General features: G+C 41.6%; 1 protein-coding gene across 8 annotated transcripts in view; it reads left to right on the top strand.

Moving 5' to 3' along the window:
- Positions 1–15,426, top strand: part of LOC115380924 (sodium bicarbonate cotransporter 3-like) — a 33,673-nt gene that overhangs the window by 9,767 nt on the left and 8,480 nt on the right. For 4 of the 8 annotated variants that reach the window (XM_030082229.1, XM_030082227.1, XM_030082224.1 and 1 more), the window contains exons 2-12: positions 2,503–2,584; positions 3,534–3,683; positions 5,287–5,425; positions 6,109–6,269; positions 6,464–6,652; positions 7,668–8,051; positions 12,019–12,131; positions 12,856–13,013; positions 13,260–13,347; positions 13,883–14,029; positions 14,400–14,506. In XM_030082229.1, coding sequence (XP_029938089.1) covers positions 2,503–2,584; positions 3,534–3,683; positions 5,287–5,425; positions 6,109–6,269; positions 6,464–6,652; positions 7,668–8,051; positions 12,019–12,131; positions 12,856–13,013; positions 13,260–13,347; positions 13,883–14,029; positions 14,400–14,506 — 1,718 coding nt within the window. The remainder of the gene's footprint in view (positions 1–2,502; positions 2,585–3,533; positions 3,684–5,286; positions 5,426–6,108; positions 6,270–6,463; positions 6,653–7,667; positions 8,052–12,018; positions 12,132–12,855; positions 13,014–13,259; positions 13,348–13,882; positions 14,030–14,399; positions 14,507–15,426) is intronic. The other 4 variants (XM_030082228.1, XM_030082226.1, XM_030082231.1 and 1 more) reach the window with 3 other exon arrangements.

Here is a 15,426-nt window from a genome sequence, read left to right as displayed (position 1 = left end):
AATAAGGCGATACTCACGGAGCGAGAATAGTTTCCCAGCAGCTTTACGTGCTTTGCTTGCCTTGTAAACATTAGCTCATGTGACTCCTGCTGAATAGGAACATAGGAACTGACTGGAGTCTGTTCCAAAATGTGTTATATTAATTTATTATTTCATTGAAGGATTAAAATTTCTAAAATAAAGACCCCAAAAAAGCTGTTTTTTGTAATAATTTTCTCTTTTAGAGTGTGTTTTTTTTATTGTGAATATATTGTCCATTTGCACATTTTGAAGTCTTACATTTGGGAAATCAAGACAGATGGAAATGTATGACTTTTTAAAGGAATTATCCTTCTATGGACATGTGGGCCTATTTTAGGATGTGGGGTTGCTGAGAGAGTGGGAGTAGATGGCCTCGAAGTCAGTGAGCGGAGAAGGAATTTCTCGCATCTTCTCCTTGCACTTAAATGTTTCTGTTCCTGATCAAGACCCGGTGAGTCAGAGAGCAGTGTGGCTCATTATCATGTAAATCCAATAGCCATCCCTCCTTACCACATGCACACGCACGAACAAATGCAAACGAAAACAGAGTCGCAGATGGCATCGTTTATCATAGGTGGGATGCTCACAGGAGCGGGATTATGGTAATATACGTGGGGTAATCTGAATGTCATTGAAGTGGTAGTCACGGTAAAATGTCAATAATCAAACAGGGACAACAGATCACAGACTAAATACAACACTAGCATGATCATGTGAGGTGAATGCTTGGACACGTAGGAGCCATTCTATCCTTTTCGTACCATGTGTCCTTTCAGCAGGTGGTTAGCGTCGTCACCCTTTGTTTGCACTCGTTCCTGCTTGGCAGCAGCGTCTCTGCCTGATTGGTTGACTTCACTGAGTTGATCTTCCAATAAGAGATTCTGTTCTGTAGCGCTAAAGCGTTTGTCCGTGAGATGGGACAAAAAAGGATTTTTATTGTTTAATTTTACATGATTCTACATCATAGATGAGAGACTCATCGTTCAGATGGAAAAGTCTTTTAAAGTTGAATGTGATGCGTGGCTCTGCAATTTGTCACCATCTGGATATACAAGAAAATACAACATTCTGTATGTATATCAATTATCAGCAGTGCGGTATCTCAGGCTTGCACATGTACCGCTTTTATTGAGCCTGATTATATCAGCCTGGAAGTCAGAGCCAGGATAAGCTCACTGTCCCACTGCGGTATTTATACACCCTATACTGTTGTATGTCTAAAATAAACTCTTCCTTCCGGCTCACAGCATGTTGTGTGTAGCTGAAATACCAAAGAGTGGAGTCAGGCTGAGTTTATTTCTATTGATTCTCTCTGTGCGGTCTCCCAAAAGAAGCTGGGACTAATGAAACAGTTTTTGCACGGCGTTGCAGGTGTATGGTTTCAGCGTTTGTTGTTTTGTTAAACTGGTGGAGATACTGTGATGATAAAACATGAAACCTACGGATTAAGATTCTCTCATTGTGCATGTGGTCACAGCCCAGAGTGACACCAGAACACACGTGCTGTTGGTTAGACTCACAGGGGCTTCTCTCAACACTGCTTCTTTTTACATGAGTTTGTGCTGACGGAGCTTTTATGGCAGTTTCAGATGCTGTACCAAGGATATCGTTCTGTATCACTGGATCAAACTGGGCTTTAGCTTGTATGACACATCTGCAACCCTGTCATTTCACATTCAGTGTCTAGTTTGGTTTAAAGCTAAAGCTTTAGGGCTGTTTTACAGACTTGAGATATGTGTTCACACAAACATGACCGCGTGTGCATGTATGTAAGCTAGGATTGTAATCTTTATTTCAGGGTACGGTAATTTGACAAAGAATATTTATGACATGCACTTTGGCGCTGTGTGTTCTGGCAGCTTTATGTCTCCTCTAATTGGATCTTTCTATCGCTTGATGTTTCCATGACACGAATGTCATGCTAATTATTTTCGCAAGGTCATAGCCTCTCATTTTAATAAGTGTGTCCAGCTGCTTGATGCTGTTATGAGACTCAACCTTTATTGCGTGGACATTAGTTATTTCCAATACATACTAATTAATATGTGCAACATGAGCTTTTTATAAGCTTCATAAAATACCCTGTGATATCTTACTGAACAACACGATACTCCCTTCAATCTAAACCTGTTTGATGTTTTTATATTTCATTAACGGAGATGAATCACCGTGACCTGCTAATCATTCAGAGCACCTAATTGCTTTTTTGTTGAGATAATGAGTGAAGTTAATTTTCTTGGCAGGCGTGGTTGAGTCGTATGGAAACGGGCTGTAATCTACCATGTGCAGAGTTGTAACATGTTCATTTTTATACCTCAAAAGCTGCACGGTGTCTCATGGTGTTAAAAGCAAATTGAAGAACTTCAGAACTTCTCGTCTTTGAAAATCAAGGCAGCTTTACAACCTGTGTGTGTATATATTACAGTGATTTGTGTAGACGAAATAACAATATGTTGTATTTTCTCTCTTCTGTCTTCTCAGGGTCTAGATGAGGAGGCAATAGTTGACCATGGAAAGACCAGCTTCACCACGCACTCAAACTATGAACGAGACGAATTGGAAAGTAAGCTGAAAGCCATTAGGGGACGATTTTCCTGTCATGATGTGCTTTTTCAGTAACGATAATCAGAGGGAACACAGACCTCCAATGGATCTACTATGCCTCATTTCAGCTTTGTAACTTGCATGACACCTCCGTCCTGCTCAGCTTTCTGGGTTTTTTTTTTTTTCTTTTACCTTTTAGATCCAGTGTCTTTTCTCCCTCTGTGTCTTTTCTTATTTTTTTTTCTCTCGGTCACCGCTTGGCTCCATCTGTTAAACTCTCGCCCTCATGTCATCCTCATGGATTCATTCCTCCCAGGATCTCGCTCGAATCAAAGAGAGATGACTCATTTGTGAAAAATGGATATTGGCAGAGAATGTAGGGTGAAAATAGGGCGTTTTCGTTTCAGAGCACGGTTCCTTTGTGGCAGCAACATAATGAGGGGAAGCAGATAAAACACCAAAGGAAAAACAAAGGGGTGAAAAAGTTAAATGTTGTGCTCTGGTTTCTTTCAAGTAGGTAACATAGCGCACTCAAGAAACGGAAAGAATTTTTGGTCTCCTGCGGTGGATGTTGGTGTGTCGGTAACTGTAACGTCTGGTCCCTGAGCTGTGATATTGTCTTCACTGTGTTAAGTCGTCACTGTTAAAATGGACCTTTGATAACATTTCACTGCCAAGAGAGATAAAGTAGCAGTCCAACAAAATAGAGGAGAAACTTCAGTGATGATATTGTCCAGTTTAAAATAGATTTATATTGGGTTTATTATAAAATGTGTCTATTGATCCGATCATTTAAGCTAATCATTATGTTGATTCACTCACTAAACAGTTAATAATACAAGTAACTGTCTTTAATGGAATTGATTCTGCTTGTTTTCATGTATTTGGCTGTTTTTAAAGGACAGTTTTTCTTTCCAGTTGTCGTGGAACAAATCATACATGGAAAGCTGTTATCTCTCTTCTCCCAGGCCACAGAGCGGTGTATGTAGGAGTCCATGTTCCTCTCGGAAGGGAAAGCAAGCGGAGGCATCGCCACCGAGGACACAGACACCACCGAAAGAAGAAAGAGAAGGACTCTGACGAGGGGAAAGAGGATGGCAGGGAATCCCCCACTTATGGTTAGGAATTTTTCCATTTTCTAAAGGAAATGTCATCATGCCTGCAGTATCTTCAGCTCTTCAAACCGCCCATGGTTTTATCTCTATGCTTAGTTATCTATTCTGTTCCAGAGTAAACGGCGGTTTGCAGTTTAGGTAGACGTTTGAGTCTTTTGCGAGAAGCTCTTGCAGTAAAACATTTCATTTTTTGTGAGACTTTATGGAGTCCTCAGTTTGTCTTTAATTTGGTGCATTGCAGTATTTTGAATAATACAAACTACTCATGTCCCTAATGCCACTTCCGGTTTGAGACTGTTTAAACAGCTTGTAAAGAAAGAGCAATATTTTAAGGGTTTCTGAATGCCTTTTCCAGGTGGACTTCAGTAATTATCTGCTGTCACAGAAAGACATTTGTGATATTATGGGGTGATTTTAGTATCTTAACCTCCTTTAGCAATGCACAGATTTACAGTCTAAGAGTGCCAAGTCGCTTAAGCTCCCTCTCTCTCGCTCTTTCCTTCACACAGTTGTGAATAAAACATTCGTCTCTAAAAGGCATTAAAGGCCACTGTGAACCAGCATTTGACAGATTGAAGGCCTTGGCATTTTAAGTGACGTGAGTGTGTGTGTGTGTGTGTGTGTGTGTGTGTGTGTGTGTGTGTGTGTGTGTGTGTGTGTGTGTGTGTGTGTGTGTGTGTGTGTGTTTTGTGTGAAAGTTGCTGCATCACCTCAAATGCAAAAGTAAAAAGCAGCAAAACAATACTTGGAGCTGTTTCAAATGATTAAGCTCTCCTTCGTGACACCACCAGCAACTAATACTGTTGGCTGCGGAGCACAGTTTCATCATTCTTAGCACTTGAGATCATGATTTATGAGCCAAATAATCCGAAACAGCACTTTTCTCCTCTGCACATTCACATTTTATACCGGCGCCAAAGATGCACTCGGTCATCGTACCATTTACTCATATATGAATAATATACACCGAAATGCAGTCTGCTGAAAGATTATTTTTTTTTCCTACTTCTGCCTAATGTTTCTGCTTCTAATCCCCCACATTTATTTCAGTTTGTCGCTGGTTCTGGATGTCTCCAGTATTTGTACTAAAACCAGTCTGATGAGGAAAATGAGTGGATAAACCTCAGATTCAGCTATTCTCTCTTGCACAGCAGAGATATCTCAACATACAGGCTATGAATGTATGCCGTTATGTTGTGGGAGGAAAATCCGCTTCTGTGACGGTTCCTGTGTACCCTGCTCCGAAAAAAAAAAGATTCCCCGGGCTTTAAAAGGGATTAAAGTAGTTCCACTCCCACACACTCACAACCACGCATGTACAGACGTATTGCTCCCTCAAACATGTCACTTGGAGATTTATTTTGCAGAAACAGAAATTTGAAGAATGTATAATATCGCAGATGAGTTTGACCTCCCTGTCTCTTTCTCTACATACACTGGCAGCATGATGTTTTCTCTAACCACTAAACTGCCATCTTTCAATTGGATCACATAGCAGTTTAAGATGGTTTTCCTTGAATTGCAGACATCACACACAAAAGCAGAATGTTACTGTTGTTGTTGTTGCTGTTATCATCATTTTTGTGAATGTGTCCTCTGAGTGCAGACACACCATCCCAGAGGGTCCAGTTCATCCTGGGCACTGAGGATGATGACCTGGAGCACGTCCCTCACGACCTCTTCACCGAGCTGGACGAGCTTTCCTTCAGAGACGGCAGCGCCACTGAGTGGAGAGAGACTGCCAGGTTAGTGAGCAAAAACTCTAGTGAATGATCTTTTAGTCCATTCTACAACTATTCTATCAATATTTGTGCAATATTTGAATCTGTGTGTGTGAGTGTGTGATATCGTATGTTAGCAGAAGAGAGATCTTGTCTCTCTGGATATCATAAGAGTTACTGATGCTATGTTTTTTCACTCTTTTAAAACAGTTATTTGTCACTGAAGTACTTTCTTTCAGAATAGTCTGCCCACATTTGCATAATTCTCTCACTACAGAGCATCTTCCTCAGAGATGTGTCACATATGTAGCTGCACGTCACAAAACTTTAGCAAGATTATTCTGTTTCAGGGCTGACAGCTCTGAACTTGTGACTGTGACTGAACTCGTCAGGCATGGTGGAGAGCGTTCTCTGACTGGCAGAACCCGTGTTCAATTAAGGGACACATTTGGAGCATGATTCACTCATCTTCAGTTACACCGCGCACTCGAAAAACAGATGATTTAAAATTAACTGAGGATGCAAGTCGTCTAAATAAATTGCATCAGCTCTGTAGTGTGTGTGTGTGTGTGTGTGTGTGTGTGTGTGTGTGTGTGTGTGTGTGTGTGTGTGTGTGTGTTTTTTTGTTTGTTTTTTTATATTGTTCGAATAAATCCATTTTTTTGTCCGCATGTGTGTTTGTGTGTTTGTGCGGCCTTGCCTATCAGATGGCTGAAATTTGAAGAGGATGTGGAGGATGGAGGGGAGAGGTGGAGTAAACCCTACGTGGCCACACTGTCACTACACAGCTTGTTCGAACTGCGTAGCTGCATACTTAATGGCACTGTCATGCTGGATATGAGAGCCAATAGCATCGAAGAGATTGCAGGTAAATCTTCTCATTAATTTTACTGAAACAATTTTGTAAGATACCTTCAATGTTAATGTCATTTTACTCTGTTTCCTGTGATCTTGTCAGTTTTTCTAAAATGTATGAATTGAATTCAAAATGTGTCTTTTTTTTTCATTGTCATTTCTAAACGTGTGTGTTTCTGTGCGTGCCTCTGTCCCCCTGTGGCTCAGACATGGTGATAGACAGCATGGTGGCGTCAGGCCAGCTCAAGGAGGATCTGCGTAACAAGGTTCGGGAAGCGATGCTGAAGAAACACCACCATCAGAATGAGCGAAAGCTTAGCAATCGCATCCCTCTGGTGCGCTCCATTGCTGACATAGGCAAGAAACATTCTGACCCACTCTTGCTTGAAAGAAACGGTGAGATCCTTTGGTGCACTCACATTTCTTTTTCCTCCATATTATCCACCACTGGGGAACTGTTATTAAAAATCCGATGTTCAAATCCCTCAATGCCAGCGTAGAAGGTGGATGGTAAAAGTGAGTAAAATTTAGTGAGTGATCTGTTGAAGCACTCGGTCCCCTTTACTGAAAGAGAAATTTGGGTGCGAATATATGTGCTAACCCGTATGGCTGGCCTGGCTTTGGGGTTTGAATTGATGATTGATCGTTTTCACTCCTCAGGATGACATTCAGGAAATATTGCTTCACCTGCAATTAGTATCAGCATTGCATTTTCTTCTTTATTTTTGACTGGGCATGGCCACAGTGGTGTTGGCATATGGCGTGCATTTCCTCGATCTCGGGCGTGCAGCCCGAGGTTTCAGTAACGAATGAAATATCACGTTCTCCACTTCTCTGCCTGTGGTTCTTGTGAAGGGTCAAAATGTTATATGCCTCACTGAAGGCTGATGGTTGTGAGATTGCAGTGTGAAAGATGTGTGTCTTGATGATTAGGATTTAAGAATGGTCTGTTTGCAGTGAAGCACTCGTTTGCTTACAGCGCACCTCCTACTAACTCCTATGGTCCTGCATGCAAAGCCTTCTGAACGCAGTTCTACCTATATCGAGTCGTAGAGTGTGACTGGTTTGTTTGAACTCGACTGTCCCATGTGGTTTGGCCTGGGCAGACCTCTCTACAAGCCGCACCAAGTCATTTTTGTTGTCTTTAGGATACACCCATGCTTTTTTTGCGCTTGTTTATGCACGCACAAATCCCTAACTACACCTCTGCCACGCTCTGGCTGCCCACTCTTTCACCTTTTCCGTTTATGTCTCCTTCAAATGCCATCTGTGATGTACTCCTGTACTTCTACTTCATATGTTTTTTCCTCTCTGCTCCATCTTTTATTCCTTTTCCTCCTCCTACTTTCCCTCTTTTCTATTTTTTTCTTCTCCTTTTTTTTTTTTTTTTTGCTATTGTCTCCACTGTTAGGAGAGGGGCTGTCCTCTTCACGTCTCTCTCTCCAAAAGACGGGGGCAGGCCCAACTGTCTCCAACCTGCCCCAGAGACAAGAATCCAGAGTCTCCGTCCTGCTCAACCAGCTCCTACCCTCCTCTTCCTCCAACTCTGGGCTTGCCCCAGGTTCCTCTCCTTTAAGCACCCCTCAAAACACCCCGTCGTCTTTCCGCCGTTCCTCACACAGCCCATCACGAAGCCATGGCTCAGGCCCCGGCCCTCAAGGCATCCCCGAGGTTGTGGTCTCGCCACCCGAGGATGACGACCCATCCAACTCTGCAGAAGAAGAGGCGGCATCACCGCAGCGGGGCCAGCAAGCATCCTTGGCATCCCAGAACATTGAGCTGCTGCCCTTAGAAGGCAAATATCTGTGTAGCCTGCCAGTGTGAGTCACAGCTTGAACAGAGAACACTAGCACTAGCATGAAATCTCTGCTCCCTGTTAACTCCCAACCTCTGCAGCCATCTCATCAATAACCCACAGCAAGGCTCACTCGCTAAGACACTGTATTTAAATGCAGTTTTTGAAGCTGTTGTCTTCTCCGCCTCATGATTGCTGCTTCTGTCCTCTTTCCTTTCTGAGTTCCCCGACTTTGCTTTGGTTACTCTCTCAGCTCTCAAAAGCCTCTGCGCACATCTCCCCACCCATTTCTCAACCCGAATGCCTTGCTTGGCCACCTCCCCCTTCCTCGCACACTTCACTGTGGTTGCATGGCCGACTCCCAACACGTCTGCTCCGTTCTTCCTCCACACTGTATCACCTGTCCGAAGAAGTTTCATTTTGATATTCAGCTTACATCTGCCCGGCTGTATCATGTAAAACATGATAGAATTGAAGTCCTTAAGGTATTTATTTGACCTTTTGGAATCAACCCCCCAGTTTGGTAACAACATACAATGGTTACTGAATGCAGTTGCCCAACATGGAGTAACTGTTTTACATCAATCTTAAATGAAAGCATATTAATTTGGGTTTAACAGCTTTAATGACAAATCATAACATGAATCACAGGATTTTCAGTTTAGTATTTCAGTGTGGTGCTCTCTATATTGTTAATGCTCCTGAACTGTAGTTTATATTTTGTCATTTTTCATATGGAAAGTTTTATATGCAAAAGCTTGTTGTGGATTTTTTTTCCCATTAGTCTACTGTTTATTATCCCTTGGTAATTCAAATCAGCCATGGTGTGTTTGGTACTTCTTTTTTTATGTGTATATTTAGAGCTCAGTTTAGTTACTGGTGTCAGATTCATATCTTCCAGAATCCTGTGAGACGTCCCTACTCCTTACGATCAATATCTTCAGTATGACATACGATGTACTGTAAATCATTATCCTTTTTCAGGCATAACATTTTGCCCCGAGCTGACGCTTCCATTCGGAGCCCACACAGATACCGTCCTGTGTAAATGTCATGCAACTTGTGCTTTTCCCATGGCATCACTTGGCACTCATTCTCTACCCCATCATCAATTCTTAAAATAAAACATTCTTTTACCCGATTAAGAGTGTAGTGAGGACAATGTGCACCAGCAGCATGACCAAAAATAATCCTGAGACCGGGCTTGGTGTGTCGGTGCTATATGTACTGTCACACTGCCCCCGACAGTGACTTTTTGTTCTTCCTAATCAAGCCATGTGAGTTTATTATTAGACCCTCTGTGTGTGTGTGTGTGTGTGTGTGTGTGTGTGTGTGTGTGTGTGTGTGTGTGTGTGTGTGTGTGTGTGTGTGTGTGTGTGCGCGTGTGTCTGTATGTCTGCGTTTGTTTGACTTGGGGAGTGGCTCCATTTCAAAGCCGGGGTTGTTCGAATCAGAGCTCACTTGGCGGGAGCTGAAGTTGAAAGGTTGGGGTGGTCTTATTTTAGCTTCTGTAATTGCATCCTCTTCCAGGAAAATACATAACATAAAGAGGAAAGCATACTGAGTTATGTATGGTGTAATTCCAGGGAAGGGTTTTAAATGATTAAAACACCAGATTTTTTACAGGTATCGGTGTTCTCATAGGCTTGTTTCGAAGAAAATTAAACCAACCTCTGCTGTTGCCTAAAATATTTAATCACCTAGCTGGATACAGGAGTGTAGTATTTAACTGCATTTAGTGTCACAAATAAGCAATCGCATAAGAACATAATAAAAAAGATGATAGTGATGACGATCATAGTAGTTTATAAGTTATTTTTCATTCATTCATGCCATGATTGTAATACTGTGTATAAAAACTCTTAATTGTAGCAGACAGGGGCCACATGTGACCCCAGCATGAGCGAATCAATGAGTTACTGCTTTTCAAATAATTTTAAGCATATTTCAATCAGATATTGGTTCAAATTATTCCACATTGCTGAGTTTATTTCCAAATAAAAAAATTGAATGATCTGTGTCATCAATCATTGTTGTAGACTGAAAATGAAAGTAGTGTTTCACCTGTTGCTGAGGAATTATAGTTTATCTTTGAGGATCATTTACCATCATAAGGACTGTCATTGATTGGTTTTGTGAAACTGAGGCTCTTTTAAAATAGTTGCATTTAAATTCATGTTAACCCATTATGTAACTAATTACGGGAACAGGACAATAAAAAAATTATATGCACATATATTATCAATGATCTAAACACAGTTAAATTCATGTCATCCTGCCTCATTTTCTATTGGGTGAATCAGTCCTACATACGAGCCAAAAAAAAAAGGTCTAATTTTATTTATTCATGCAACTCTTTTGCATATGAATGCAGTAGTACTGTGACGCCTCTGTATGAAAGGCTGGTATGGGGGAGCATTCCGGGGCTTAACTTTCCTGAATGAAGTGTGTTGGCAGAGACGACCTAAGATAATCCCTCCTATATTCCGGGTATGTGAGCAATCATGCTCCTGTTCAGCAGTCACAGCTCCCCACTGCTCACTGGGGGTCACTCGGGGGTGCAGTTCAAGGGTATGAAGCGGTGGCCTACTCTCTTTCTGGCAGAACTGTGGCATTCTCATGCTTGGTTTGGTGTTGTTTTCCAATAGCGCCATGCTTTTGAGTATTTATTTATATGTCTGTTATTTATTACGTGAATGTAGGTTGATCAGAAATTGAGAAAAAAAACCTGGTAAAAGAAGTGTTCTTTCAGAATTTTCAAGGATAGTGTGCAAATGCTATCCTTTGATTCAAACGCATTGCTCCCTCATTTCATCTCCTTTCATGTCCGCGCGAGTGCTAGCGTTTCCTGTATCTGGTATGGCTCAAGTCACGTAAACGGTGTTGAAGCGTGCAGCCAGTTCTGCTCAGAAACTCTGAAGTTTTAAACACTTGAAGGTGCTGAAGTCTGAGAACGGTGAACTGTCAGGAATACCAAACACATCCACTCACCTTTAGCTCAAGCTGACATTAATTCAAGCTAAGCAGGACTGATTTAACCAGCCGAGCAACACGCTTGACAGACAGGGAGCGATCTGGAACAGTGCTGTGTGAAATGTATTATCACAGCACTGCAGCTCTGTATTAAATCATCTGGCAAGTAAGGTTTTTTTTTTTTTTTTTTTGGTGGAAAAAGCCATTTCGCTTGCAGCTGAAAATGAAATGTCATCACTGTGTTGAATTATATTATTTATAATTTATTTATAATTATAATTTTGCCCTTGATACATCCCGAAAAGAGGTTTTCTAGCAACCCTCAGTCAAAGATAGTTTTCATTTGGTTCAAATTTGAGAGAAAACGCTTCAAATGTATACACACATATGATATGATTTCTACTATAGATTTTCTACTCTAAATCTAAATTTTGTAGAAATAACCAGGGACAAAGGAATCACAAAGAAAAGAGAATATCTCTGCACGGCTTGCATTGGTAACTCTTTGTGAAATCGTCATTATCTTAACTGCATGTGTTTACTAGTGAATGTTAAGCATTTGTATCTAGTTTATTTGTTACAACAGTAAATACCAGCCAAAGTATTCAATCACACTGCATAAATCTATAGATGAAATATATATAGAGTCTCCTTTCTAAAGACTTCAATAAACTAATACTCAAATAACGCTGTTGGCAGAGAAAACTCTGCAAAATGTTCATGACTGCAAGCCTCGTATTCAGCTATGCATCTTGCAAGTGTGTCACTATTATATAGGTGTGTTTTATTTTTAAGTAGTGCTGAAACAGTTTGATGTAGTTTAGAATATGCCCCACTTCTCTCGATAAAGTTTCAAATAGAGTGAAAAAACAAATAGAGGCACTTCACAAATGCATTTGTATGTTCTTTGCCTGTCAGGCCTTCTCAAGTACTTACCATATTGCCCATCGCTGCTTTTTTTCCCCCCTTACTTCCTTCCTCCTTTCTCTCCCAGGACCACTGGTGTCGCAAAACTCTGTCCCAAACAACCTGGATGGCAACAAGGCAGAGAGGAGGCCGTCCAAAGTAGGGGTCAGTAGAGAAAGCAGCAGTGTCGACTTCAGCAAGGTAACCCGATCACAGTACTGAGCACAGAAAACGTCCATCATGGTGGAATCGCCCATGACCAAGTCTCTCAGTGTTCTTTTCTGCAGTTTCTGGACTGTCGCAGACATTTCAGTGGTTTGTGCTGAAAACAATGAGAGCAAACATTACGTGCTACATGAGCCCTTTCTTCGGGGCCCATGTAAGAAACATTCTTCAGTCATTGCTCCATTTGTGGACCAAAAATCGATCATTAAAGAGAAAGACTTATGATTATGTAACTGTTTAGTTTTTAAAATCAACCTCTGTTGCATGGCTTCCATCCACTCGACTTCATCCATTAAAATGAAATGGCACGCCGCCACAAGTGGCTACCATTACACAACCATCCATTACTGGATGCCAAAAAACAAGGTGCAGTGTTTATATGAGTCACAGCATACAAACGAGGACTGGAGGAGCACTCTTTTCTTTGGTGGAATAAAGAAAAGTGGTTTTCTGCTCTGATCAGTGTCTATTTTAGGAAAATAAATTAAGAAATGGAGCACAACGAGAGACAATCTTTGCTCAGTACTCTGTAGTTGTTCATGCTGCTATCACCTGCCACTCCTTGACGACCTGCTGCCATGCATTTCCACGTCTTCCTGTCTTCTTGCGTGTCCTGTCTTACTTCCACAAAATCATATCCTCTTTGTCTACTCTATTAGTAGTGTTCTATTTTGAGATTTGGCCTTTTTATTGATTTCAGGTTGACATGAACTTCATGAAGAAGATTCCTCCCGGTGCCGAGGCCTCCAATGTGCTGGTGGGAGAAGTGGACTTCCTGGAGAAGCCTATAATTGCTTTTGTACGACTGTCGCCTGCGGTCCTCATCACAGGTCTCACTGAGGTGCCTGTGCCCACGAGGTACAACCAATCATGTCTTGACTAAGACATTCATTTCTGAAATTACATTTTTAATACAGGCTACCCACTTTGATCGAATTATTACACCCGTGTAGCAATTTAAAGGCAACTGAGAACGTAACGAGCAGAAGCATCAATTGTGTGAGACTAATATTATTTGGGGATCTACAGTGATGCTGGAGGTCTGTCTTTATTTTCCAACTAAAAGCCATTGGTGTATTTATTGATTGTGTGTCATCTTCCAAGGTTTCTTTTTCTGCTGCTGGGCCCTCATGGTAAAGGGCCGCAGTACCATGAGATTGGTCGATCCATGGCTACGCTAATGACGGATGAGGTGAGATGACCGAATTGACCTTATTATAACTTTATTTTACCGTGAGCAGAAGCTGGAGTAAATTCCAATTGGCTATAGGTAAATGCAGGGTTCCTCACCTTTATCAGTACCTGTTTACACATTCACAGTTTAGCAATTACAGTTATTTCAAATGACAGGAGTGTAGCAAGTCTCTTTCGATGTGATGTTTTAAGGGTGTCTTTTTCATTACAAGGCAAACAAAAGCAAACATTCATACCTTCGAGCAATTTAGAATTACCAATTAAATTGTAATTAAGTTTTTAGGGACTGTGGGAGTACCAAGAGAAATTCAATGCACGTTTCGCCAAACTGGGGATTTTCTGGCCGCGAGGCAAGAGCGCTAACTTCTGCACTGCATGCCCATATAAAGAGGCTCTTCAGTTGTTAATTGAAAATGAATGATTAATTCTTTGATTCAGACTCATCTTTTTGAAGGTGAAAGTAATTTGGACATTGCAGTGAACAGCTTAGTATATAGCTAAAGAAATAACTCCTATCACCATTTATGATCTAGATTTTCCATGATGTGGCATACAAGGCCAAAGATCGAACCGACCTACTCTCTGGAATAGACGAGTTCCTGGATCAGGTGACTGTCTTGCCCCCTGGGGAATGGGATCCTACCATTCGGATTGAGCCCCCCAAGAATGTCCCCTCACAGGTCAGTGCTTGTCCCCCTTTCGGAGACAATCCACAGTCAACAATGTATGCAAGACATTGAGTTTGAGTTTAAAGCTGAGTAAGTAATGGAGTTCCATTAAATACTGTAAGTTAAAGCAGACGTCTGTCTGTCACATTAGCTGATAATACAAACTATAGAATGTAACTTTATCAGAGTTTATTTGGTGGATAGAAATCTGGTCCAGTTCCATGACTTTCCTCTGTCTGGGTGAGATTCTTGATTATACATTTTAATCTATGCAGTTATAATCACTTTAAATCTGTAAGGATTTAATTCTTCACGACCACAAAGACACTAAAATGCAGAACACTGCACTGCAGTAACACATCCGAATACCCTTGACCCGCAGATGAAGAGGAAGAGGCCATCCCAGCCCAACGGCACCACATCTCCTGCTGGAGAGCTGGAAAAAGAGGACGACCATCATGTTGGGCCCGAGTTGCAGAGGACTGGAAGGTCGAGTTTCAAAACATTTTATGGCATTTTACAGCATATTTTTGGGGAAATTACATATTAGATGTAATTGACATGACTTTTGAATCAATCTCTCTGAGGGGCTTCACATACCAAAAAAGAAAGTGAGAGAAAATTTTTAAATTGCGAAACTTCATAAGGTGAAATCGTGGTTGAGTGGATGTCTTTCTGTCTGTCTTCACCGTCCATCTTCTCTATTACATAAACCTGAGTTGCAAGATTCAGAAGCCCATCCCAGACTGACTCTGGGTAAAGACAGGGTACATCTTGAACAGGTTGCCTTGTTTTGGATTTTCGTTGAAAACTACAGTGAATTGCACAGGAAAAACATGCAAATTGCAAACAGAGAGGCCCCAGGTTTGCTAAGTTCAACCTGGAATCAGACTGGGAACTGTCTTGCTCTGAGTGCTAACCACTGCTCTGCTCTTCGATGTTGACATTTATGGATAAGTGATGCTGTGTCTCTGGAGCCCAGGCCACACACTGAAGAGACTGTGTTTATTTGAAACCTCAGACGCGCGCACACTCACACACACACGCATACCACATCTATCAGAAGGCACTGCAATATTTACAGATTCAGTCACGTTTTCACAGCTAACATGAAAGGCCTGTGTTCTGTGGAAGTTTGGAAAGCTAATGTAAAGAAAGCCACCAAGAACATGGACTCCATGAAAAATGCAGCAGGGCTAGTGGAGGTGAGCACTTGAGGCGGGGGGAGAGGAAACGGCTCTCCCAGCATTGCTGTTAGGCAGGTGTCAGTAAAAAGAGGAAAGAAACACTAGGTGAGAAATGGATTTCAAAAATAGAATCCCTCAAAGGCAAAGTGAAATGAGAGAGACGCAGACGCACTGAGACGGACTGAGCCAAACGCCATTTTTCAGTGATATTTCAATGAGGAC

The sequence above is a fragment of the Salarias fasciatus genome, chromosome 22, assembly GCF_902148845.1.
Source record: "Salarias fasciatus chromosome 22, fSalaFa1.1, whole genome shotgun sequence".
Classification (NCBI taxonomy): domain Eukaryota; kingdom Metazoa; phylum Chordata; class Actinopteri; order Blenniiformes; family Blenniidae; genus Salarias; species Salarias fasciatus.
Note: the sequence above shows the minus strand (reverse complement) of the source record. Positions and strands in the feature narration are given on the sequence as shown.